Source organism: Cricetulus griseus (genome assembly GCF_003668045.3).
Source record: "Cricetulus griseus strain 17A/GY chromosome 1 unlocalized genomic scaffold, alternate assembly CriGri-PICRH-1.0 chr1_1, whole genome shotgun sequence".
NCBI lineage: Eukaryota > Metazoa > Chordata > Mammalia > Rodentia > Cricetidae > Cricetulus > Cricetulus griseus.
This window is the reverse complement of record NW_023276807.1, coordinates 190695880-190722802: the sequence shown is the minus strand read 5'-3', so window position 1 is coordinate 190722802 and position 26923 is coordinate 190695880. Positions and strand designations below refer to the sequence as shown.

Here is a 26923-nt window from a genome sequence, read left to right as displayed (position 1 = left end):
ACAAGCCTCCTTCACCTTGTTGGTACATCTGCTTTACAGTTTTTCCAAACCCGCAGGAGAGTTATTATGAAGAGGCCCCATTTTCTGCTCTTAATGGTTCCCACACCATATCTACTCTTTGCTCCTCTCCCTCTATTATTATGCTCTTGCAAATGAGGGCCTTCAGAGCTGAGGACCCAGTGAAAGGTGTGGCAGCTTACATGCTCCTAGGGGCTTAAATTCTGTTAAGAGGCACAGAAACTAAGCAGCCAATGAGATCTGTGAGTGGTTGGAAAGATGTGGGTGTACCAGATAATATGTGAGCATGAAAAGGGAACCTCTGAGCAAGTGCGAGCTCATGGACCCCAGTCTGACAGCTGGGGAACAAGCATAGGACCAAACCAGGCCCCTTGAATGTGGGTGTCATTTGGGGGACTTGGGCAGTTTATGGAGCCTCTGGCAATGGAACCAGTATTTATCCCTAGTGCACAAATGGGAAAGCCCATTTCCCTATGGAGGGATACTCTCTCAGCCTAGATACATGGGGTAGGGCCTAGGTCCTGCCCCAAATGCTATGACAGACTTTGATGAACTCCCATGGGAGGCCTCACCCTCCCTGAAAAGTGGATGGGGGTAGGATGGGGGGTTGTTGGGGGTAATGAGAGGAAGGGAGGAAGAGGGAACTGGGATTGGAATGTAAAATAAGATTGTTTTTAATTTAAATAAAAATTAATTTTAAAAAGAAAGAAAAGGGAACCTCAGCAAACTCCTGAGGACCACGGGGTAGTGGCTTTTAATCTGAAGCCTGGAACTGCAGGATGAGCCTTGACAGGCAAGGCCTTAATATCCACAGGAGAGCTGTGCCCCTCAGGAGGATGGTGGCAGAATCTGAAATTTTCAATAAAGCACTTAAACAGGAAGTGTCTTTTCTTCATCTTAGAATCAAGGGAACTTAAAATGGGACTGGGGACACATTTTTTTTTTGGTGTTGGGAATGACCTAGGTGGCTATGGTAAAGGATACTGTGTGGAGCAGGGGTGGGAAAGAACCAGGTTCCCCATTCTAGTTGATGTCCCTCCATCGCCATGGTGCCAAGATTCTTCCCAACTTTGCTTTGTTGCCTACTGACTTCCAGGTAAAGTAGCTCTTCCATGTGCTGCAAATTCCTTTATGTTCATGTGTGACCCCACCATTTCATAGCCCCAGCACACCTGCAGCTAGGAGGAAGGGGGAAGGGCTCTAGATTCCAGAGCAGCAGTAGGGAAGCTCTATATAGCTACAACTGAAGTTGGTGGGAGAATAGGGGAGGAGGTCCTGGATCATGGCTCTAAAGGGCAGAGGTGGGAAATAGCTTGTCTTAGATTGTAGTCAGGATAGACTGGCTAGACTCCAGGCCTCCTGAGAGACTCTGGTCCTCAGCACACACTCTAAAATTCATACTGCAGAGACAATGCAAAGCAACTAGGAGAAAGAGAGAGGCACAGGTGGGCTTCAGTTGGGGAGAGAAGGCATTTGGAGACAGGGACAACTGGCCACACTGGCCATTTTCAAGACGAAGTATCAGAATGATACTCCAAGAACAAGATCCACGGAGAATTCTAGTCACTGGAGTAGATAGGCAAAGAGGGAACATTAGCAGCCCTGTTTTCCACATCCCAAATGTTAGAAGAGATGGTGTTAAAAGTGTCCCTGTCTAGAAAAGGCAGGAAAAGGGTTGGGAAGGAAAGCAATTTCTAGCATCCTGACAGATGAGAATTCCTAGGCTCCTGCACCCTGCCAGCTTCTAGGCTTATATCCTCCAAGTAAGCCCTAGAATTACAGATGAGCTATCCCAGGTTCATCATCCCCAGAGTACCCAATAGTAACCTTTCAGTCAGCATTTTAGTCCTTAGTTTTAAATAGAATGTGGCAGTTCATGTGTGTTGACACCCTTCATTATGACAAAGACAAAAACTAACATAAAAGGAAATGAGCTAGAATAGTGCAGACAACAAGAACAAAACAAACCCTCTAACTAGAATCAATAAGCTTAGAGGGGTATTCTGTCCCCAAAACAAGATCGGGCTACTATTAAAAGGGGGAACTTAAAATAAAAGAATCAAAATATAAATTAATTTAAAAGTAGGAACATGTGGGAGGCAGAGGCAGGCGGATCTCTGTGAGTTTGAGGCCAGCCTGGTCTCCAGAGCGAGAGCCAGGATAGGCTCCAAAGCTACACAGAAACCCTGTCTCGAAAAGCAAAACAAAACAAAAAAAGTAGAAACATGAATCTGGGAAAAAAAGGAAAAACTCCCATAAAGGAAAAAAAAGAACTGGGAAATATTTGTGATTGAAAGTTATACACTTCTTATCCAAAAAGCTAGCAAGAAACTCAGTATTATAAATTAGGAGGAATTCTAAATACTAGAGACAATGGGTATATCCAGGCATAGTTTTAAGGTATGCAAAACTTTTCATATCACAGGATCTGAAAAAATAGACTGGCATTATATTTTACACATCACCCAAAATCAAAAGGACTAGAATAATGTTTACAGATTTTGAGACTGAGGAAAATAGCCTCCCCTGTCTTAGAAAACTTGGAGAATATTTACTAATGAAGTGAATGATGATGTTGGAAGGAAGGAAGAACTGGGTTCAGGACAAAGGGGACATGATACAGTAAATTAGTGATGGGAAGTCTCAGGAAGCCAGCAGCCCAGCAGGCCTAGAAAGCCTCGAGGACAACAGAGGGTACAATGGGGAAATGGCCCTCACATCATGATGAGACAGGTAGACATACCAAATGGGCAGAGTACACTAATAGAATGGAAGTATGGGCACAAAGCAATAATGCTAGTGTTTGGGAAACAGAGGCAGGAGGATTGCCTTAAGTTTAGGGATAGCCTGATCTACACAGAGAGTTCCAGGCCAAACAGAATTACACAGAGAGCCTCTATTTCAAAAACAACAAAGAGTACAGTTAGACTTTTGTGGCAGCTGACAAAACATGGGGTAAGGGGATAACTGATAAGTGGAAGAAAAACTCATCAAGTAAAGGGACAAGGGTTTTATTTTTTTTCATGCGGGGCAACATATAAAAAGAAACACACAATAGTCATTATTTCACACAGGAATATACATAAGATTATTCTATACTATAACCACTGTCTGATAAATGGAAAGTAAGAAGTAAGCTAACTCTTCATGCACTAGTGAGATGGCAAGGAGAGCTAGTGTGAAAAGTCTTTAAACCACTATAAATTAAAGGAAACAGTAACCATCATCTAAAATTAACTAGAGAGCAGCTGTGTCCATCCACTGGCCAGCAAGAAACAGGGCTGTTGAGAAAGCTGGAAGTAGTTGCCTTTAGGAAGAGACCACACGGTGGAAGTGGAGAGCCAGGGCCTACTTGTTTTCTCTGTAAGCGACATTAGTCTTATTTAACATTACAAAACCATGCTCATGTATTTGGCAATGAGAGGAAGCCAATTAGAAAGAGAAAGCATTGGGAGGTGAAAATAATGAGCAGATTCAAGCTCCTGGCACCAGCATGCAAGCCTGCTTCCTTTTCTGCTGATTTGTGTCCTGTGCCCAAAGCTGCAGGTGTGCACTGCACACCACTGCAGCTACAGTGGATGATGAAAGACTCCATGGGCTCTGAGCTTCCTCTGACTTTATCTGCCCAGAAGATGGTTCTCAGCCAGTGTGACGTCTTTCAATACATGTTCTGGAAAGCCAGGACTAAGTTATGAGCAATTGTCTCCAGAGCAATTGTCTTGCTCTGGAGAAGTCACTTGGTACACCCTACCTGAAGTTTGTATTTGACCAAAGATGTAGTTTTGCCAAATAAACAAATCCCATGAATGCCAACTGTTGCTGAGTGGGACAATTCCCAAATCATCCCAGTGAGTTTGCTGAGGAATGGCTGTCTTTGGTGTTTCACCAGGCTGAAGTTTGTCTCAGATGTGAGCAGTTTCCATTCTCACTACAGCCTGGACACCTTGACAGGCTCAGAGTTATAGAACTCCAAGGCAAGAAAGGGGTCAAATGTTTGACCTTGAAGCCTCTGTCTCAAACCCAGTCTTTGGCCTAGCATCCATTCCTCTAGAGGTCAAAGGCAAACATCTGATACCTCATAGTGTTCTACCAAGATCCCATTAGCAGGAAGAAGTTATGGCCTTCATAAAACTTGACCTTGTACTGTCCCACAAGCCGTTAAATATTATGGGTTATCTACTCTTGTCACAAAAGACAATGAGAACAATATGGGGCATTGTGTGGGGAGCAATGTTAGATATTGAAAAACCCAAATGTCATCAAGACTTTATTTACTGCTCCCCCACATAATCCCAGCTCTATAAAAATGAGGAATAATGAATGGGAGGCAGGAGCAGAAACAACAGCCAGCCAGCACTGGAGTCCTGGTGCTCTATCCTGCAGCAAGGAGTCTGCAAAAAGTGTCTATCAGGACCCATGTGTTTCTGCATGTGTAAGAATGCTCTTACACAGGGGGCTTACTTCATAACTGAGATTCTTTTTCATTTAATTCAGTCATATTAGATTATGGGCCTGATTATGATCATATCCACAAATCAGTATTTTAACAGAGTTTCCATGGAAACCCTATATGCCCCTGTTTTTTAACTTTTTTGGACAAGGCTTTGCCTGTTTAACAACTTGAACAAGTTTGAGGAGGACAACATGTTTTGTTTAAGTTACATTAACTGGGGCCAATATTTCCTAATTGCATTACCAGAAGAAACATTCGCGGCATTACTCTGTACCATGGAAAAGCTCCCCTAGCCCAGCCTTCGATTTGCTTTAATCACTGGAGAACAGGAAACATACGAGGATTGCCTTGTCTTATCACGTTTTAAATGTGTTAACTGGTTTTAAATCTACAGAATAATCTCCCTTATTAAATGACAAAGTTAGTCTTGTTAAGAGGATCGGCATTTGTAGCTATGTGCATTTATTTTGCAATATGCAAACACACAAGATCCCCTGGCTCCTGTTAGAGAGGTGAACTTATTGTGCATAAGTGAGTACCTCTTTTTTGTATATGGGTTTCAGAATGAAAACAGACTCCCCTCAATAAATATCTTCAATAATATATTAGAAGAAGGCAACAAGGGCTTTTCATAACACAATTTCATTTGTGTGTGTGTGTGTGTGTGTGTGTGTGTGTGTATGCCTCAACCTTATTCCCTTGAGACAGATCTTTCACTGAACCCAGAGCTCAGTGCTTTTCAGCTAAACTGGTTAGCCAGCAAGCTGCAGATCCTCTTGCTTTTGCATATACACACTCCACCGCCAACACTGCTGGTGTTAGAGGCTTGTGCATGGATGCTCTGGCTCTGAAATTGGGACCTCATGATTGTATAGCAGAGCTCTTGCCCACTGGGCTATCTCCCAAGTCTGATAAAACCATGTTTGTTTGTTTGGGATCTTTGTAGGTATCCAGACTTACATAGACTGTGATATTTATTTCCAACAACAGTAAGCTTTTGAGCAATGAAGCCAAGTTTTTGAAAATGTTATAGTGTATAAAGACCAGAAGAAGGACTTATGCACTCATGTATGTCACAGTTTACCCTGACAGTGCATAAAACACATAGCCTAACGTCTGTGAGATATCTACATCACTAAATGCTGTTGTGCTTACTAAAGTATCTCTGAGGAACAGTGTGCAAGTTTACAGCATTAGGCACCAAGGCAGTGATTTGAGTGAGCTGAGCTGTATTTTAACACATCAAAGTATATTGTACTACAGGGAAGCCGAATATGACTTAAAGAGACATCCCTGCTCCACTCAGACTTTCTGAAGTCTTCTCTGAGGAATAAGTAGAAAACAGCTACAGTCTCCCAAGGCTACATCTTGCTATTTAAAATGCATATGTGTATGCTGGATTGTCCATTTCGAGGTAAGTACATTTTGCTGGGATGTACATCAGCAAATGGAGACTGGAAATCTCTGTGGTGATTGTGGCTCCTTCCTGTCCACAGATGTCTGTCGCCCAGTGGGATGACTTCAGGCTGAACTCTGGCCTCTCTGTCTTCTGTTTCTCCCTTTGAGATACCTGTCTACTCAGATCTCAGTCCTGGCATCTGTCCCTGTGCAGGAAGACCTCGGATTCCTCCATGTGAAGGACACAGTTTCTACTTCACCTCCTTTCTAGGCTATGCTCTATGGAGGAATCTGGATGTCCAAGGTATACAGGGGCCTTTTTCTTAGGGTTGTCCAAACAATCAGCTGGGCTGAAGGGCAAGAAGCTAAATGCCTTGCCTTTCTTGCTACTGTTGGCAGATCAAAGGGAGTGCTTTCCTTCCTGTCCAGTAACAGAAAGAGGTCACATGAGCCTGCAGGGCAGCTTCTGAACAGGGGAGCCACCATAACCAATGTGTCCAAGATGTGATTGATAATACCACATAGGAATGGACCACATTGGCTCTAATTGCCTCAACCAGTGTCCCCTTTCCTCAACTCTGGTCCTGCAATGGTCTCCACAATGCTATAGGAAACAGACAGCAACCCTTCTCTTGTTTTTATGGCTGTGGCCTATAAGCAATGGCCCCTGGAAGCTGGCAATGGTGGTCTGCTTCCTGTATAAACATAATAGTTCTACCAATTGGACTTCATTTGAATCTAAGTTTGGTTTAGGGTCTTTCTTTTGCTTGTGACTAAATACAAGGGAAGGGACTGGAAGAATAAGGCAAGGTGACAGAACACAGTAGTGACAAGGCTGTGAAGTCAGACAGGATGTGAATCTAAAACCTGATTTACCACACATAAATCTGTATGCTTTGTCAAGAGAGCCAGCCTACGAAGCCTTGACACTTCTCCTATAGGATGAAATAGATAATAATTACTTCCAGGCAACACTGAAGAGAGCCATGATGGCCTCCATATACAGTACCACATGGCACAGATGGCCATTTGCAGACAGAGAACAAGCTGCTGTGGATGGACAGTACCCCATCACTGTAAGTAGAGGCTGACTCCCTCACTTCTTGGTGCCACTTCATTTTCTGACATTCTTGATCCTTTCAGATCACTATCTGCTGTGGCCACTTCATTTCTCAAGCTGATAGAGCTGGTGTGCTGGGTGACATTCAGGAAGACAGCACCTAGGAGACTCACTGCACTCATGTGGCCTCCCCTGGCAATCACTGAAACGGTCCACCTGTCCACATTTAAAAGCACAAACTGGTAGGGTTGTACTAAGGCTTTTCTAATCCTGTTTCTGAAGCAACCCTTTGGTTTCCTGTGCAAAAGCACGAACCCCAGCTTCACTTCTTTGGCAACATGCCCACAAACTGTGTCTCTCACTTGAAGGCCATTTTAAAGGAAGGGATTGACTTATTTCTATAGTTGCAAAAATATGCTAATATATTCACAAGAGTAAGGACACAAAGTTTTTACACCAAGCTCCAGAGGTCAGAGTGGGGCCAGGTAACTTTGGGCGGCTACTCCTAGGCTTCAGCTATCTGGCATCTGGCTTTGTATTAGAGACTTTAGGGACATTAAGTTCAGTCTGCTTTGGAAATGCTAAAGATAGAATTCAGAGATAGTGCTAGGACTTAGCAGGGTACCAGGGGCTGAGTGATGTCGCCTGTTTCTGTCTGGGTCATGTCTGGAACCCTGGGGCTACTGAGTGAGGCCCTGATGAGCCTACAAAGCGATTGCTGTTGACATTAATTCTTGTGTGCTTCCTACTCTGCTGGCTTTTGTGTCCACACCAACATCTGCAGGGCTCACAGGAGGGCAAGTTCTGCTCCAGCAGAGAAATTGAAGAGTTGAAGGGTCCAGAAAAGTCTGTTCTACCATACTGGACTCCAGGACATCTGGACTAAGCAGGGAAGCTCCTCTGTTACATGCTTTATGGGGGTCTTGGGATGTGAAACGTGTACTGATACTCTGTCATGCCCACAAAGTCACCATCTTCCCTCCCTCCTCCACAATGTTCACAAGACAGCAAACGCATCTAGCTAGTTACAGTTACTCAATGTTGCCAATAGTGAAGTGTTAGCCTTGCTGAAATGCCCTGTGGGGCTCCAATCCTGACCCAAACACCAGATAACAGCATTAGGGTAATGAGTGCATGAGAGAGAAAGAAAAACCTTCTAAGTCAATAATTGAGCCTGGGCTCACAAGCAGCTTCAGTCCCTCTTCCCAGGGTCCATGTGCCCCAGGCCTTCTTTTACTATTATGAGCTCAGTGGTTTCCTGAAATCCCTGGGGGTTCTGAGCCATCTCTCAGCCCAACACACATCATGTCTGTATCTATAAGGACTCTTGTCCATGACTTTCTTTGGGTGAATTTAGTCTGGTTAGAATCTCTAGGTATACCTGCCCCAGCCTCCCACATCACACCCTTGATTACATCCTTAGAATGCCATGGATCTCTTCCTCTTAGCATGGTTTCCTAGTACCATTCCCATCTGAGTACTAAGCAGGCTTGACCATGCTTAGCTTCTGATCAGATGTGAGCAGGCACAAGGTGATGTAGCTATAGCCTCTAGGCTGTACCTCTCATGCATCTGTATGATGGAGGCATCCATGTGGACTTTGCACCACTGATTCTGCTTTTGTATGTTTGGAAGTTTGTACATCTCCAAACACAAAGCTTAGCAGGGCAGGAACATTCCAGAGCTGCTCCTCTCACAAACAAATCATAGACAACTGAGGATCCAGGGCAAGGGTCCCCTTCACTCTCATATAAGGATGTTTTTACTTTTCCCAGAAACTCATAGCATCACCAAGTAGAAAAATCCTGGCTTCTATGTAATCACCCACATTGCTTCCTCGGGACGGCTCAGTAGATCTCACCTATTCAGCACCCACCCCCCAACCCCACAAGCTGTACTTCAAATGCCCTCATGGTAGAAGCAAAGGATAGAAATGTATAAACATAATCTGTCTGTTCTCTTTGGCCTCATTAGAATCACAAATGAAATGTTGACAACACATGAAGGAGCCTGCTTGTTGAACATAAATGTTTCCACTCCTATCAACCTCCAGACTCTGATAGTCATGCTGCATGATGAAAGCTAAACAGCCCCAGGGAGATGACTACATGCTCTTTCTAATTATGCAGGGATTTGGTAAGAGGGCCTCCTAGGGACCAGAACTCAGCACAATAGAGAATGACTGGGGCGGGGGTCTGAAGGAAACCCTTAACAGACTGTAGATTAAGCACACAATAGGTTACCCAATATGGGATTCCTGAATTGGATGAAAGGACATGGGTCACTTCGAATGCATCAGAATGGGAAGAGGGACTGTATGAACCCAGGCAGAGACAGAATCTTCATTTTAGTAGCATGTGTCCCACTTGAGGGTTGTGCGTGCGTGCACAGTAGTGGAGCTACTCTGATGGCCAGGCAAGCTGTAGACCATAAACAGGCAGAGATTGCAATGAATTCTAGGCAAACATACCTATATCCTTGCTTTCTAATTCCCAAAGACAGTGAACTCCACTCACAGGACCTGAACATGCCTTAGCGCTAAGTACCTTCTGAAGCAGTTGGAGCCTAATTGATGCATGTCACACAGACACAATGGAGGGGATGCTCGATAACTTAGATTGCTACTTGCCAACATGTTTTACTAAGATTTGAACAGCATTCTAAGAACTTCACTTAACCCTCCTCATGAATCTGTGGCTAGGTTTAGGTGCTGAGATTGGAGACCAAAGAAGTTAAATAACTCATTCAAGCTCAGGCCACCAGGAACTGTTAGAAGCAGCACATGAGCTCAGGCAGTCTCATCCATTGTTTATGGCTTTAATTGGTTGTTTGAGGGTTTTCTTTTTTTAACTTGAAGTTTTGTGTTATTTTAATTAGTTTATTTTATTTATAGACATCCATGTGTACCTGAATTCGTTTATGTATATGCAAATACTTGCAAAGGCCAAAAGAGAGAGAGAGAGTCGTATGCCCTGGAACTGGAGTTACAGGCAGCTCTAAGTTGCCTGCTGTGGGTGCTGAGAACTGAGCGGGCCATCTGAAAGAACAGCAGGCACTCTGAACTGCTGAGCCATCTTCCCAGGCCTCATTTTGTTTGCAATCTGAAACATGTCTCACTATACATTGGCCCTGAGTTCTTGATGCCCCTGCCTCAGCCTCCCAAGTGCTAGGATTATATGTGTCTGCTACCATGTGTGGCTGGGGAAATTGTTATGAAACAAAATGTCAGGCAGATAAGCTGGGATAACAAGAATGACTCAAGCTCAAGATGTGTGATTGGAGGGTTAGAATGTAAATGGCTCTCAAGACAACTGTTTTTCCCAATACATTTTGAATGAGTGTTTGGACAGGATAATGGGGAGGAGATTGTAAATGGAAAAGCATAAGACATGATTCACTATAGCATGGCAACATCATACCCTGAGCTGTAGTTGAAAAATATATAAAACATATAATCTATCACAGAAATCCAACTATCGTTATTATAAAAGTACAAAAGCCAATAAAAATCTACCAAGAAAAACTACATAAAGTCTTCATTTTTATGTGTAACATGAGTAACCAATCAAACATGAACATGAATTTGATTCCAATTTATATTTTTGGGGCAGGGACCAAAGTAGTCAATCAAAAGATCTAAGTAAAATGAGTCAATGTGAGGCCTTGGTGAGGCTTCCTAAGCTGCCTTGTGTCTTGATCTTTTTGTTTCTTTCATTAATGCTATGTCCACCAGCATCTGCCTGTGTTTATTGGTGAGCCACATGAGCTCACTAATTACCTTTAATCATACTTATCTGAATCCCATCTTTACCTTCACAGACATCTTGCACACAGGAAAAGTGCTGGAAGGCCACAGTTGGCGAGACATGGGCCAGGGAGTCTGTGTTTTCTCTGCTCCTGACAGTACACAGAGAATGTACCCCTAAACAGAGCTTCCAGTTTGCCCTCTTCTGCCACTGAAATTCTGTGGTTACTACTAAGAATCTGTTTCCTCCCTGGAGAAACAAAGAAGCCCTGACACACACACACACACACACACACACACACACACACACACACACACACACCTATCAACACCAACAACAAAATAACCAAACGATGTCAAAGACAAAAAAGCCTGGAAGGCAGTAGGTTCAAAGTGTATGAATTCTGATGCAATAGGTAAGGACTGGAAGACAGCAACCGTCCCACTTGTCATGGTCAGCATGCTGTGTTCTTCCTAGATCCCACAGCACCTCACTCAGTCCTGAAAAAAACAAACAAACAAACAAACAAACAAAAACGAGAAGAGCTCTCACAAATATTGTCACCACCAGCAGCATCTACACTTGTTTTAGGGAGGACTGGGAAGGTGATTCACAGCCACTATCAACCTCACTTGAATTCACAGACCCTAGTCCTTTCTGTCATTAGGTGATAAGAGACCACCTAAAGAAATTTTAAACTAAGGAAGGACACTTGGTATCTCTTAAATTTGAATTCACCTCATCCTACGAGCAAGAGAAATCACATGGTGAACACAAACTACTCCCTTCTCCTGGAGAAACTATAGGGCAGCCTCAATTCTACCCTGAACAGCCCAGAAAGGAACTTGGGCTCTCATCTCCTGATGGAGAATTTACACCTAATTCAAGCCAAAGGATGGGTGGATAAGAGGGAAAGCTGAACAAGAACATCTCTGATTTTGAAGCCAGCCAGGACTGAGTGAAGGTCCTGCCTCAAAACCCAACAAACAAACACCACTAACAGTTCTCTGACTGTCATAATATACATGTTCTCATAATCAGTGTGTTAGCCGTGAACAAGCTGGAGAACTGGGGCAGATGACTTAACTTCTCCCGTGTCTTGTTTTCTGGTTGGTCATCTACTTTTAAAATGTGATATGAACTGTAAAACCATTGTATTTGCTACTTTTCTCCTCATTGGGATCAAATCCTGACAGTAAGCAACTCGGGGGAGGAAGGGTTTACTTCAGCTTACAGTTCTTTCAAGAGGAGACAACCATCTTGGCTGAGAAAGCATGGTGGCAGGAACCTGAGGCCATAGGTCACATTGCATCCACATTCATGAAGCTAACAGCAGATGAGAAGTACATCTGAGCTACCCAGCCCACCCTGATGACTTACTTGCTCCAGGGATTCTATCTTCTAAGCATTGTTGCTTTCCAGAACAGCCTCACTGGCTTCAAATTCATGAGTCCATGAAGACATTTCATTCTTGTTGTTTGTTTCGTATTTTTGAGTCAGGGTTTTTCTGTGTAACAGCGCTAGTTGTCCTGGAACTAGCTCTGTAGTCAATAGACCAGGCTGGCTTCAAACTCACAGAGATCTGCCTGCCTCTGCCTCTGCCTCCCGAGTGCTGGGATTCAAGGCATGTGCCACCACCACCCAGCAGGACATTTCATTCTTAAACCACAATAACCACCATGTATTCGATCAACATTTAGCCTGTGAGCCCACAGAGAATGCTATAGTTTGGGCAGAAAGAAAATGGCATCAGAAGCGCACAGACTCAAAAGCTGCCATCTTGTAGTGAGAGAATGCAAATACAGTGTGGAGTACAGGCTGCAAACCGTCTCCAAAGCCCCATCTCCATGTCTTCCACAGGACACATTTCTCCCTACTGCAAGATATGGTCCATGTGATTTCTTTTATGTGTTAAGTGTTCCTGCCTAGCCTAGCCCAGGCCACATCTTTATTGTCTTCTCCCATCAGCCACCCAGTGGAAGATACCCCAAGAGGAAGAGAGTCCAGGTATATATAGAAGAAGCCTGGATCCCTGGATGAGACTGCATGGAGCCTGCTACCTGCCAGTATGAATTAGAGTATGATAGAGCAATACATATGATGCTGTTGCTTTAATCCACTGAGATCGTGGGATTACTCTGTATAATCACCAAAATGATTTTAATTAAGACTAATTTGTAGCAATATCTGACCTGTTGTGTGCAATAAATAAATAAATAAATAAATAAATAAATAAACAACAGGAGGACTGACATTAAAACATATTTTCATATCTTCTGCTGTGTATCACATAGAATAAATCCAAACAGAGAAAGGCAGCCCCAGAGACAGAGGGGAAATCAGTTGTATCTCAAACACCAAAGAGAGACCTAGAGAGAGAGAGAGATTCAAAGGGAGATAGCCCTAGAGAGAAATAGCTTCAAGAGAGAGAAAATTAGTCAGACAGAGAAAAAGAGATATTTTAGAGGAGGGAAGAGGGGGGAGGAAGGAGGGAGGGGGAAGAGACAAAGGGAGGGGGGAGGGAGGAAGTCAATGGCATTGGACTCTTTAACCAATTGGTATGGACTTACACCTAACATATCTGATCACCCAGATCATAAGGGAATGGTTTCACTCTTAGCCCCATGATTTCAAATGCCAAACTGCCTCCAGAGCCAAATGAAATTGCAGCCTGCAGGAGCCCAGGGCCTCTTCCCTACTCTCCTGGGCTGCAGCTGTCCTTGGGTCTGGCCACCTGGCCCTGGCATCAGATCACTGCAGTGTTTGATCTGGATGGGTACCCTCTGATAGAGATGAAGGAACATTTTGCCATGATTTCTCCTAAGCAGACATTAAAACTGGGAAAAAGGCTCAGGTGTATCCTAAGGCCTCATGGCAGGTGGGAAACCCTAAGCATAGAAAGAGATGTCACCTCTGGGACGTGAGAGGAGGTGAGCGCAAAGTCATGCACAGGTATCTATAGGCATTCCTCATATGCACACAGTATTTGGCCAGCCACCAGTGGACGGCACATCTGAATTTCCCAGTAGGTGAAATGGACTTAACACAGGAAACCCTTTTCCTTCCTAGATTTTAAATTACAGACCTAAACAATGCTTGTGGTGGAGATTTCAAGATATAGATAGAGAAGGATAAATACAAAAAATAAAATGTCCTTTTCTCTTAAATCACCACAGCCAACTAATTAGCAGCACTGCCAGTTGGGTGGTGACGAGCCCTTACTCACTCCATCTTCAGACAAACCCACACACATGGGTAGGGATCATTTTAGACTTAATATTTTGCTACATAAATAGGATTATACAATACATATATTCTCATTACAAATTGCTCTCCTTTACTTAATAATTTATTATAAGTCTCCTTCCAGATGGATATAATTAGTTCTAACTTGGTCTTTTTAAATAGCTGTCTAATGGTGCCTGGAAGAAAGAGCTGGTGCATGCTGGATTTCCAAACATCATCAATTTTGAGAGTTAATAATGGTTGTTGATTTATTTTTGGAGGGAAGTGAAATGTTAACTACACCAATTTATGTAAGGAAACACGCAACTTTAAATGAGGAAAAGAAAGTGTCTTTGAAGGTAGGACCATCTTGAAAGTGCAGTGTGACAAAAGTGTTGCACTGAGGTAGACATAAAGTTCCTACTGGAGAAACTGAGGTCGTGCAAGGTCTTGGTGTTAAGAGCCCCTTGCAGTGCAGGCCTCCTCTTGAGGGAATGGAGTAGGCCGGCACTGGCATCAGGCATTTCTCCTGGTTTGTTCTTTGCATGCACAGTTGTCTTGCCACCTCTTGGATCTGGCTCAGGAAGGGGTGGAGAAATCGCTGCAGGCATTAGCATGCAGGTCACGAAGCCTCACTTTGTTCTCTTGGCTGAGGTCAGATGGAATAAATCAATCAGCCTTCGCATCCAAAGTCCTTCAACGTGTCCTGGAGCCTTCCAGGCCATGTGTGCTCTGGCCCAGCTTTGAGTTGTCTGTGAGAGTCTACAGGAACAAACAGAACCAAAGAGCTCCCTGGGGCAAGCAGCTGCTCCCAGGAACCCATCTACTCTGGAGGTTCTCTGTGTTCCCAGGGCATTTGTGTTTTAGGTGGGAGCAGCCAGCGCAGACTCTTGGAAATCTAAGAACACATACTTGGAATAGAGATTCCCACTTCGAATCTCTTGCTTTGCCAGAACCATGTTATATGCTTACCATACAGAACTTCAGCTCCCTGAATTCTACAACTAGGACTCTGATCTCAGAGAGTCCACGAGCATCCTTTACAGGTATTAACACAGCACAAAGGTGGGCTTCTTCCATTAGCCAAACAGCCTGACAGTAACAGTACATGGCTTTGAGGCCCTGAAGTTCTCTGTAGGTGTCCTGGACTCCTAAGTCCAACTGTGCTGTCAATATACTCTTTTCAGACCTCTGAATCTAAGACCCAAGTTGGGTTCTGCATGACACAGCTAAACAGATCCACAACAACTGAAAGAAATACCAGAACATCAGTCTGTCCAAGTCCAGCTAGGTTAGTAAGCACAGTATGTTTCAAGTTTTTCATGCTTCTGACCAGAATGACAAGCTTTTGACATAATTGGGCCCAAATGCTTACCCAGTCCCTCCAGTTATACATAAGGAGAGAGGATGGTGGGTATGTTTTGATAGGTGGGTGGTAAGAGTTTGGGGTGAGTGACAGGTGGCATGGTGGAATAATGACAGTAATGACACAAGGGTGGAATCTAGCAGGTTTTACAAGTCATGGCTCCTGGGCCAAGGCAGCCCTTAGCCAGTTTTTGTAAATGAACTTGCACTGTGGCAGAAGCATGCAGGACTGTCCCTGGCTGATTTTGCTCTGTACTGGGAAACTGTATATATAATCTCCATAGAAACAGTGTGATACTCAATACCTAAAATACTCTATTGCCCATCAAATAAAATGATTTATGATCCCTAGGAAAGACAGAGGCACGCAGGCAGATATGTGGCATCATGGTTCTTGGACAGTCGTGAAGCTTACAGGTATCCATTTTGCTACTGTGTGTGGAAGTTACAGGCACACCAGTGATGGACATGTGTGATCAAGAAATGATTATTACATTGCATGCACATAACAATGAGGAAGAAAGGTGGGAAGGGAGGAACAGAGGAGGAAGAGCCCTTTATTTTTTCCTGGGGTGGATGTGGTCTCCACAAAGACCTTTTCTGTTAATCTCCACCTGAATTGTCTCCATTGTATCAGATGCAAAAGATGGTAAAGAGTAGGACAACAGACACAGACTGAGTAAAGAGGAATTTCCAGCAATGGCAGGACAATATTGGGTTTCATGTGCAGGCGATTCCCAACCTCCCTCAGTAACCTAACACCTCAGAGTGGTATGAGGAGCCAGGCTTCCCCCTGGAACTCTTCCAGTGAGAGCAGCTCAGAAGTCCTGGGAATATTCTCCATTGGTCATTGTAGCCTTCAAGTAGCCTTTATGAAGACACTCTGGGTAGATTTAATTCTGGACACAATCTTATAAAGCACTGAGTACCATTAGCCCCATATAGATGAGGCTTTGTGTGGGCAAGCTTAACTCAGATCTGTCTGATTCCAGAGTCCACACTCAGCTGCTTAACTATACTTCTTGGGGCCAAAGGTTTATTTTATGCAACCTCAATAAAAAATGACCTTGTCACCTGTTGCAGAAGGCCTATGGAACATTCTGGAGTAGTAAAACAAAGGCTCACTTCAGGCACTGGAAACCCATTTTGGTCAATGGTCAGGTATTTGTACATTCAAAGAGGTGGTTCCAGTCCCTTTTAGGGAAGTTCACACTACTGGCTACTGGTAAACAACCAACTTCATTGCTGTCCAGCTCCTACAGAGTCAGTTTTATATGTGAAGAGAATCGAGAAAAGGCCCTGAACCTCAGCGTTAAGGAACACAGAAAGATGAAGTATTTCACACTTCCAGAATGTCCAGAAGGTCAATTCAATGAGGGGAAAGGGGGTGGATCAAACAAGCAAGTAGCTGAGATATATTTGTGGCACTGGGGAGGAAGGACTGTAATGTCTACTGAAGGAAACCATGGCTGAGGATTTCAGGGCATGGAGACCTGTCAATATGGCTAATCTCAAAGGATGTGGGCAGAATACACCTTCGATAGCCAAAGAAGTGCACTGTGGAAACTGTGTTAGCCTCCGGCAGGCCAATTTGTTCTCATATTACACACTTGGCTGGCCGTGTTGCGAGACCCCTAAATTGGGGATCTGTTTCAGGCACACACACCCCCTCCACCCTGTGAGGGTTGACACAGCATGGTTGATAAGTCAACAGAATGCAGAAGCCACAGCCGGATTAAGAAGGCTGTTTTATTTTGGTGCCCTGGACTTCAAGCAGATTAAATAATCAAAAGGGCCGGGCCATTGGGGTCATGTTTGAATGCTACAGCTGCTCACTAAGGTCTGACCAACATTCTTTATGTGGCTTGCTGTCTGAATGGGAGAGGCAGAGGAGATCCCAGGGAGGCTGACACTGAGAAAAAAGACGGGACACAATCAAAAGATCCTCTTATGGAAAAGGACCCCAGCAGACGGAGAGAAGGGGATGGCAGGCTGCTTTAATAATTGACCTCCCAAATGCAGCAACTGTTTTCTGCAGCAGAGAAAAGCCCATGTTGGATTCTGGAAAACTGAATGGAAAGCTGGCTCCAAGTTTGCTGTGGCCTGGGTGTGTTGATCTGTAAGCACACAAGGCAGGGGTACACATTGGATGAGGGCTCTCACTGCAGAGACTGAGCCATGAAAGGTGAGCAGGAAAGAATTCCGTTCCCTTTACCCCATAAGTCACCCACTGAGAGGAGGAAGGGATCCCCTCTGAGAAGTGTCTGTGAGAAATTAATTTTCAACCTGTCTTTCTTAAAACATTGGACAGATGTGAAAAATATCTCTCAGTGGGAAGATGGATGTTTCACCATGCTGAGCATGGGGAAAGGGGCTGGAGACAAATGTGTGTAGCTGTGGTGTGGACATGCAGTTGGTTTGTCATGGGCCATTTCATAGACAACATGGTGCCTTGAGTTGGAGTTCATATATTATTCCCTTTGGGGAAGTGGGAGGTCAAGAAAAGATGAACAAACTGGCCACCATCTAAGGAAGGTGTGCCTTTTATTAATAAGCGGACTGGGTGAGGAAACTTACTCCGGAGTTTAAGAATTGGTTCCCTGTGACAAATTAACCCTTGTGGCTCAGGCAACAGTTACAGGGTCAGGTGATTTCTAATGGAAAGACACTTGGTCTTTTAAAGAAGTCATGTAGATATATGAAAAATTACAGAAAGAAAAACAAGGGCTGTAGTCTTCTGGGGGGTGCTGCAATGTTCTGTGTCTCTTGAACTATAACAAAGTAAACAACACCCATTGGAAAAGCTCTTCATTTGCTTGCCCTACAGGTGTGGGCACCAACAGCTAGACCAACAAACAAATAACCTTCTTTTGAAAGCCTTCATGTTGATAACCATTCTCAGTTTTGAATAGCATTCCGTGGCCCTGTAAATGCCTTTACAGTTCAACCAATTGCTATTGACAGATGTTTGCCATACTTAGAGATTCAAATCCCAGGAGAGGGAAGGGAGAGAGACAGCAACTTTGAAGAATTATCAAGTAGTCTTTTAAGAAAATACCAATTCTCTGAGCCTTACAATGAGACAGACCCACTCTGGATTCTGGAGAGCCCTCACTGCAGCATCCTGATATAGTCATGGTCTGCTGGGCCAGGGAGCTTTTGCAGCATCATTTGTAATAAAGAGGGCAGGGAACCCAGGCAGCTGAAATGATCCTTGGTGGAAGAGGATTGGATACTGGATTTGACATGGTCACACATGGAATATGACATACTAGTTAAAAGAAATAGAGAAGTTTTCTAAGTACCTAAGTGGATATACAGTTTTGACTAAGTAGAACAGATTGCAGAATGGGATGCACTTATGATTACATTTATGTGGCTTTCTTTTAAACCAGTACATCACCATGCAAATTCTTCCCCAACTGCTGCACCATCTTTCTCTCAAGTATTTGGCAGAGGAGTATGGCAGATAAGAATTCTCACTGATTCTGTAGACAGCATAGGTTCAAATCATGTTCTGCTAGTTACTGTTTCTGTGACCCTAGGAAGCGATTTCACCTCTCTATGCCTCTCTTTCTTCCTTTGAAATGCTGAACACAAACAAACATGTTGACAAGGTCATTAGGGTGGATTCATAAGTATAAAGCAACAGGAGTGATCCCTGCCCAGAAATGAATACTTTCTGGTCATTTGCTACTGTCCTTACTAACTACTGCAGTTTACAAAGTTCAGGATAACAATTTTGTATCTGGGTGATCATCTCCAGCAATTATGGAAATAAAAATCAGAAGGAATACGTAACCGTCTCACTCCAAACCTAAGCCAAAGACAAGCTCACAGTACTTCACAAGTCTGGAAAGATTGGGTCTTGAAGTAAGTGAAGAGAATTTGAGTATATGACATCACCTTTTACAATTTAGCTCAGTGGTAGAGCTCTTGATGAGCAAGCACAAGAACCGGGGGTTGGTCCTCAGCTTCAAGGGGTAGATCCTTAGATAATGCTAAAGGTCTCAATTGAGTGTTCAGGTGATACACCCATATTTCAACACCAGCTAGAAATGTTATGAACACTTCAGCTCTGCTATCACTTATTGAATAGCATTAAAAAAGCTGGACCTTGGCCTTAGTCATTAGTGCTTGCCTAGCACAGGCAAAGCTTCTGTGTGATCCCAGAACCATGCAAACTGATGTGGTGGCACACACCTGTAATCTCAAGATAGTAACTGCTATCTTGAACATGTCTGAAGACATAAACCAGGTAGGTCTGTGAAGGGGCCTCTGTGAGGAAAACTAAGCTGATCAGAAGAGGGTAGTCTGCCCCACTAAAGCACTGCACTTTCCAGTGAAAAGCCAGAAGACGGACAGCTGAGAGCCTATAAGGGGCTGGCACAGGTTACAGAAATAAAGATGCTTATAATACTATTTCTAATAATTTGGGGGTGGTTTTTAAAACCTTTATATAAAAAGGAACAGAGACAATCATCACAGATGGTTTTTCTCTGTAAAGACAGACAGCTGTTTGCAGGCATGCCCTAGCCAATACAGTCACCCAAGCCATATCAGATCATTTAAGTCTAAATGAATTAGAACCAAGTCAAAATTCAAAGTCAGCTCTATGGTTGCAGAAGTCACATTTTGGGAGCTTGGTAACTGTCATTACTGTAGGTGGCTAGTGACACCCATGTTGGAGGGCAGACAGAACGTTTCTACAACTATACAAATGTCACTTGGCCTGATCTACTTGGGAGAATTCATTTCAGAAGTATGAATGTAAGATCCCCTGTTACCTTTCTATCTGCCACAGCACACACATTTGGCTCTGACCTCTGAAGGACATGTGCCCCAGAATGACTTTCTCCTCAGTGTTTCATGTGATTATCAGTCTTACAGTCCCTTTTCCAAGGCCGCTGACAATGGCTGGCTCAGAGCTGGCTGCAGTGATGGGATGGTGTACTCAGTCCCATTCTGCCAAGAAGGTGAGGAGTAAGACTTCCTTTCTAGGTGGGTGGAAGGCACTACTCGCTTAGGACCATACTACATGTGAATTCCCTGGCTGGTGGTGACCTTTTCTCATACACTGGCCTCCACCACACCCTCTTCTCTTTGTCTCAGGTGCTCTTCTGCTGTTTTCCAGTGTGAGTATCCTGCTCCCAGGTGTGGGCAGCTGCCCCAAGAAATGTTTGTGTCACCCATCTTCAAACTCTGTGGACTGTGGAGGTCAGGGGCTGTCCATGGTTCCTCCTGATCTACCCCCATGGACACTAACCCTGCTCTTACAAGATAACCAGATCCACTGGCTTCCTGCTCTTGCATTTAGGTCTGTGCCACGGCTCAGCACCTTAAATTTATCGAACAACTCTCTTTCGAATCTGGCTTCAGAAGCTTTCTATGGACTTCGGCACTTGGAGGTTTTAAACCTAACCCAAAATTCCTTGCTTTCCCTGGAAAGTAGCCTTGCCCGTGCCCTGCCTGGGCTCAGGGTGCTGGATCTGTCATCTAACATCCTCAGTCTCCTGCCCACCTCCCTGGGCAAGCCTTGGGAGAACCTGACAGTGTTTTCCATGCAGCGGAACAATCTCCTCCATCTGGATCGTGCACTTCTAGAGGCCATGCCCAAGGTGAGGCTGGTACTCCTAGAGGACAACCCCTGGAAATGTGACTGCCACTTGCTGGGTCTGAAGCTCTGGCTGGAGAGATTCACCTTTGAAGGTCAGTAGTGTGTCTTTGGAATGCTGTCACCTCTTCCATCCTCCACATCTCAAGAGGGTGGAGGAAGATGCAAGAAACAGTTGTAGGCTTCTGCTCATCTCAACATGTCAGCTTCAGAATGTGGCAAGGGAGCAAGTGTCTGTTAGTTTGGAGATCGTTTCCATGTGGGTATTTATGCTCACCACAGTGTGCATGCAGATGGCATGCCCCTCTGTCTGAGAATCACACACCAAAGCATCCTTAGCTTTAATTTTCAAGTGTGATCTGATTGAGGATGTGGCTCTCACCCCTTTCTTTCCACGTCTACCTAATGGTGGCTACAAATCTTATCAAATAATACTGAAATTGGGTTCAGAAGGTCCTCTCTCTAAAGTTACTATTTCTTTAATCAGAACTCTAAATCTAAGTAAAAGGTCCTAGAACATTACAGGGAGTAAATTTTGGAAATCACTCAGTAACAACCTATAGACTAAAGTGTTGTTTGGACACAGACATACCATTTCATTTTGTACTGAATGGGTATTTTATACAATAGGGCAAGGAGAAGCAGTTGTGACAGAAACCATATAATGCACTTTATAGTCTTTGCTATCTGAACCTTGAAAGAAAAGCTTGGCAACCTCTGTTGCCAATGGGAAACAGAAACCCAGAGAAGTTTAACGACTGGCCTAAGGTTGTACAGCAGAAGCACAAGAACAGACAGCATAACTGTTGGGCCTTGGCCTTACACTCTTTCCTGAGTCCCATATTGCTTCTGGGAGTATCATTCTTTCATTCGTCTCCTTGAATGCCCTTGATGTACCAGGCGCTACTCTAGACCCAGAGAAAAAGGCAGTGAATAGGAACTGCTTAGTGTTATGAGGGTTACACTGGAAGAATAAAAAAAGATATTACATAAGATAATAGATAAAGGTATAGGTTCAGGAGCTGGAGAGATGGCTCAGAGGTTAAGAGCACTGACTGTTCTTCCAGAGGTCCTGCGTTCAATTCCCAGCAACCACATAGTGGTTCACAACCATTAGTTATGAGATCTGGTGCCTTTTCTGGTGTGCAGATACACATGGAAGCGGAATGTTGTATACTAATAAATAAATAAATAAAATCTAAAAAAAAGGTATAGGTTCAGATGGCAGTGCTAAGACAGTGAGGCAGTGTAAGTGTGAAGTTGGGAGGGAATGTGTCCCCTTTAGGATGGGAAAGAAAAGCCTCCCCAGAAATTGGCCCATAGAAGAACCAGAACCAGAAAAAGAAGATAACTGGTGGTGGGGACCACAGCATCACAGCATGCACTAAGTGTCTGTTGACTGAGTAGCCGCTTTAGTGAGAGACAGAAGAGGGGGATCTGGATGGAGATAATGCACAGCACATCTTGGGTGCCTGCCCAGTCCTTTCCCATGTGCAGAGCAGGTGCCCTGTCTGATTTTATTCTAAGGGAGGTGGGAAGTGCTGAGGAATTCTTGTCTAGGGAACAGTATGATCTGACCACTTTGTAAAATGCCACTCTGCTGACTTAGAGGGCAGAGTAAAGGCCACTAAAGAAGAGCTGGAGGGATGAAGGGGGATGTGATCTCAGTGGATCACAGAAGAGATGACAGTGGCCTAAACCAGGGCTCTAACACATGACTGGCATTTGGAACAGTGAAGTACTTGAAACTGCAGAGGGGTTGGAGGGGATGATGGACTGGGAGAAGGAGACAGCAATTATGGGAGATTCTTTTGTATTTTATTCTGTTTGGTAACTACATAAAGGGTGATGTTCTTAGCAGACAGGGATTGGGAGCAGTGGGACAGTAGTGGAGGTGCTCAACGGAAGATTTAGGAAGCTAACAAATTGAAATATTTGTCACACATTGGGGGGGCGCTTTGTTGGTGATTGTATGCATGAACCCATTGTTCAGGAAGATCTGAAAGCTGCAGATATGAATTAGAGTAAAGAAAAACAACAGCATTTGGAGGCATGGCCTAAATACAGTAAGAGCTCAAACTGGCAACATCAAATTTGGAAGTTTCTCAATACTCTAAGAACAATCAATACATTGCCAACCAGCCAATGTTGAAGTTAGTTCATAATGGCAACTATATAACTTAGGAACATCCATCTGATACATCAAAAACAAAAACAAATTCATCTGGAGGAGAGGAGGCTAGAGCCATTGCTCTCAGAGTCAAACCATAAGCATAAAACAGACCATCCCAGAAAGAGAGTTTTTATCATTTCTTAATGATAAAAACAATGTGTACATCTGAAGCAGTGTAGGCAAGGACGGCATTCTCCCATTCAGCCACAACTGGACCAATGAATGCCTTCCATTAGTTCTCAGTGCTACCAGTGGAAGTTGGAAGTACTAAGGCTCATTTTGGTCTCTTGATCCAGCAGTGCCGTTTAACTTCCCTCTATGGCAATGCTTCTCAAATATATATAGTGGCCTTTTTTCAGAGGAAGGTGAAATCAGTTCAGGGTACCATGAGCTGGTGTTCCAGCATAAAGAAAGGAAAATACAAACTAGATGCAAAGCATGGGAGACAGTCTGCTTATGCATACACTGCCTAAAATTAAGCTAATGGGCAGATGCTACCCTGAACCATCATAAACAAATACAAACACTGACAGTATTGGCCAAAGCAGGGTGATTAAAATTACAGATCACCCGACTTCAGTCATGTATGCTTAAGTCTGTTACTTACTTATGCCAGAATCCAAGGGAGTTGGGAGTGGGGTCTGCATTCCATGCAACCATTTGGGGATATAAGCCTTCTTTGGATTGTAAGGCCACTAACTTTATCACATGACATCTAAAGTCACCAAACAACACATCACAGAGAGGACCACTTTGGATTTTTTTTTTTTTACCCTGGATGGTAACATTCTTGCTTCCACTGTGTAAAATTCAGTCATATGGCCCTAAAGTGACACCCAAAAGAACTGAAAAATGTAGTATCCTGTGGACGTAAGGGAAAACGCTTTGCTTTGGTCAATATAGAACTGTCTCTCCTTGACTCAACCACACACACAGGACAGTAAATGATCATCTTTCATTCACATGTGAACCGATCCTTTCATTTGCATGGCTAACTGTGAAACTGAGCAAGCCATGGCAGTGCCATGCTGAACACTTGACACAATTTATCCATCTGAGTTCCCAGAACAATCTTGAAAAGATAATTTCATCTTTATGCCTCTCCCACTTTGCAGGAATGCAAGCAGAGGCTCAGAGTGAGTAAGGAACTTTCCAGAATTGAACAGCTAAGTTATATACAGACCTAAGATTTGAGCTCAGTTTCCTCCAAGACAAAGGTGAAGGTGTCAGGTATGGGTGACTATGGAGATTCGGAGTTGGAGCTTCTTGCTCTGTCAGTTTTTTCTAAGAGAGGGACCCTCATGCTGCAACCAGCAGATTTGTCTCTGGGGTCATAATCCCTGAGATAGTGGTGGAGTTGGGAGAAGGATCCTGGCTATGGCCACAGCTGCACAGGAGGCTACTGAGATGGTACCAGCCCCACGCCCTGCCTTCCAGCCATATCCAGTCATTCACATTAGGCATGTCCTTTGCTCTGAGTCTCACGGCTGTGGATTTTAGTGTAATTCTATAGTGGAAAGTGGATCTAGAGCAAGACTGAAATCTGCAGTGAATATACAATGTGCCACAGCCCAGGCAAACATCAGCCAGTGAAGCTGCCTGGCCCAGCAGTTGGGGTTCTCCTTGTGGAAGCCTCACTGTGCTGTGTGTGGTTGGATTAAATGCCTTTGCTCCTCCTGAGTTTCTGTCTCTCTAGCTTTCTACAGCTCCTAGCACAGGCCATCATAGCCAGGTGCAAAGGGAGGTAAGATCCCACAGAGGCATAGTCCCCATCTCAGCCCAGCTGGGTGGGGCCCTGGACTCAGCTGGAGCAGATACCTTGTCCCTCTAGCTTCATGAACACCAGTGGATCAGGAAATTCCTCTTTGGTCTTTTTGTTTTAAAAGCCAGTATGCACGCCTCAGGGGATTACTGAAGAAGCTGGGTATTGGTGGTGGTGTGTTGGTGGTGGTGGTATGGTGGTGATGGTGGGAGTATGGTCGTGTGCCATTCAATTTTAGGCAATAGTAGCAAAAGAGAGTAGGTGTTGAATTTTGTGGTCAATCACTGTGTTTCTGAGCCATGTGACAGATCTTGTATTATGGGGTGGATCTATCTATTTATAGGGCACTGACAATTCATGTTAAGCTGATTCGATAGCATGGACGGGCATACATCTCTCAAACCCTGAACTACTATGTAATGGTATGTGCTAATAGCACTGAAGTGACAACCACCATATGTGCCTTTCTGGCATTAATTTAAAAATTTCCCTATGATGTATATTGAGAATCTGCAATCTGCATTTGCAAAAGGAGTGTGCCACCCTCCCCTGGGTGAGATTTTTTTTTTTTTTTTTTTTTGGATAGCCTGGGAGAAACAAACGACCAATCCTAAGGGTCCTGCCAAGACAAGTAGGCTTTTCTGCAACTGCCATGTTCTCAAGAGATACCAGAGAGACGAAGTAGAGAGAGGGAAGTGTACTGGGGGGCTGGGTTTAGGTGTTGATTTATCCACTCATGCCCTTTGTGAATTAAAAAATAATTCTTTATAAAAGTAGATGGCGACAACTTTAAACTGTCAAGGATGTTCTGGTGGCAGAAAACCTTAAAAGTTCATTCCTGTGAAGTTGGATAGTGTACCAGTGGTCACATGTCAGGATGAAGAGGCTGAGGCCAGCACTGTAGGGAAGGATAGCTAACTATCACAGATACCCAAGGGACTCAACTACCATACAGAGACCAAAAGCCACATTGAATAATTCCTTGGAACTTTTAGCACTCAAAGTAGTAAATATCACAAGGCCAGAGAAGACAAGTTACTTAAATACCATGAACTAAACATATGGTTTAGTTCAAATGCTCAGATACATAAAACACCTCAACTATAAAGTGTTGGCAGAGACATTGGGGTCTTTTTAATTAGCACACAAACACAAGAATAGATAGTTGTTTTATGCTTTCTTTGATTTCCAGTGAGAATCTGGCAGGAAAGTTTTTTTGTGTGGTAGGGAGTGGGCAGGAAGAATGCTGGAGGTCACAATGCCTTTGGCTGTTGGACCCTCATGGTCCCTGTCAGCATGTGCCCAGTGGTCCCCTCAGCCTTTATATACTATTAAGGGAACTTGGTTTCTAATAAATTATTAGCAATAAGTAACTGTCTAGTTTGTAGCAGTCCAGGACTTTGGAACTGTCATTTCAAAGCCTTATCAGCTCCCCTTTGCTTTGTTTCTTGAAGGGGGAGTGACAGACGGTGCCATCTGCAGGCTGCCTGAACCCTGGAAGGGAAAGGATCTCCTCTCCATTCCCCATGAACTATACCAGCCCTGTCCTCTGCCTTCTCCAGACCTGGCATCCTCACCAGTTCAACAGCCTGGTGCTGCCCCTCAAGAGGCCCACAAGCCTTCTGAGTTTAACTCAGGACAGCAAGATTCACTGGAGTGTGAGGCCAAACCCAAGCCAAAGCCAGCCAACCTGCGCCATGCTGTGGCTACTGTGGTCATCACTGGGGTGGTATGTGGGATTGTATGTCTCATGATGCTGGCAGCTGCTATCTATGGCTGCACCTATGCAGCTATCACAGCCCAGTACCATGGGAGACCCTTGGCACCAACCAGTGAGTCTGAGAAGATGGGCAGCAAGGAGCCGATAGACAGTTCAGCAGCTTGAGGACCTCCATGTCAAAGTCCTTGATCACTGAGGGCCACAAGAAATATCTGAGTGGGCCTGATGTGTTTCACTGCTCTTGTCCCATGTTATGTCTTCCAAAACAACTAAGAAAAAACATGTGTCTGTTAAAAAAAAAAAAAAGGACCCAAATTTATGGGAAGAAATTTATGGTGTAGCTTTTAAATATCCTAGATAAAATAGGTATCCACATATCTTGCATCTGA

At 44.0% G+C, this 26923-nt stretch overlaps 2 protein-coding genes across 2 annotated transcripts in view; one reads left to right on the top strand and one right to left on the bottom strand.

Moving 5' to 3' along the window:
* Nucleotides 1-26923, bottom strand: part of Cacna2d3 (calcium voltage-gated channel auxiliary subunit alpha2delta 3) — an 804511-nt gene that overhangs the window by 100072 nt on the left and 677516 nt on the right. The window lies entirely within an intron of this gene.
* Nucleotides 20377-26699, top strand: Lrtm1 (leucine rich repeats and transmembrane domains 1; the record flags this gene model as incomplete). Its single annotated transcript, XM_027389309.2, has 2 exons — nt 20377-20974; nt 26269-26699. Coding segments are annotated over 2 exons (1029 nt in total), but the record flags the coding sequence as incomplete, so codon positions are not given.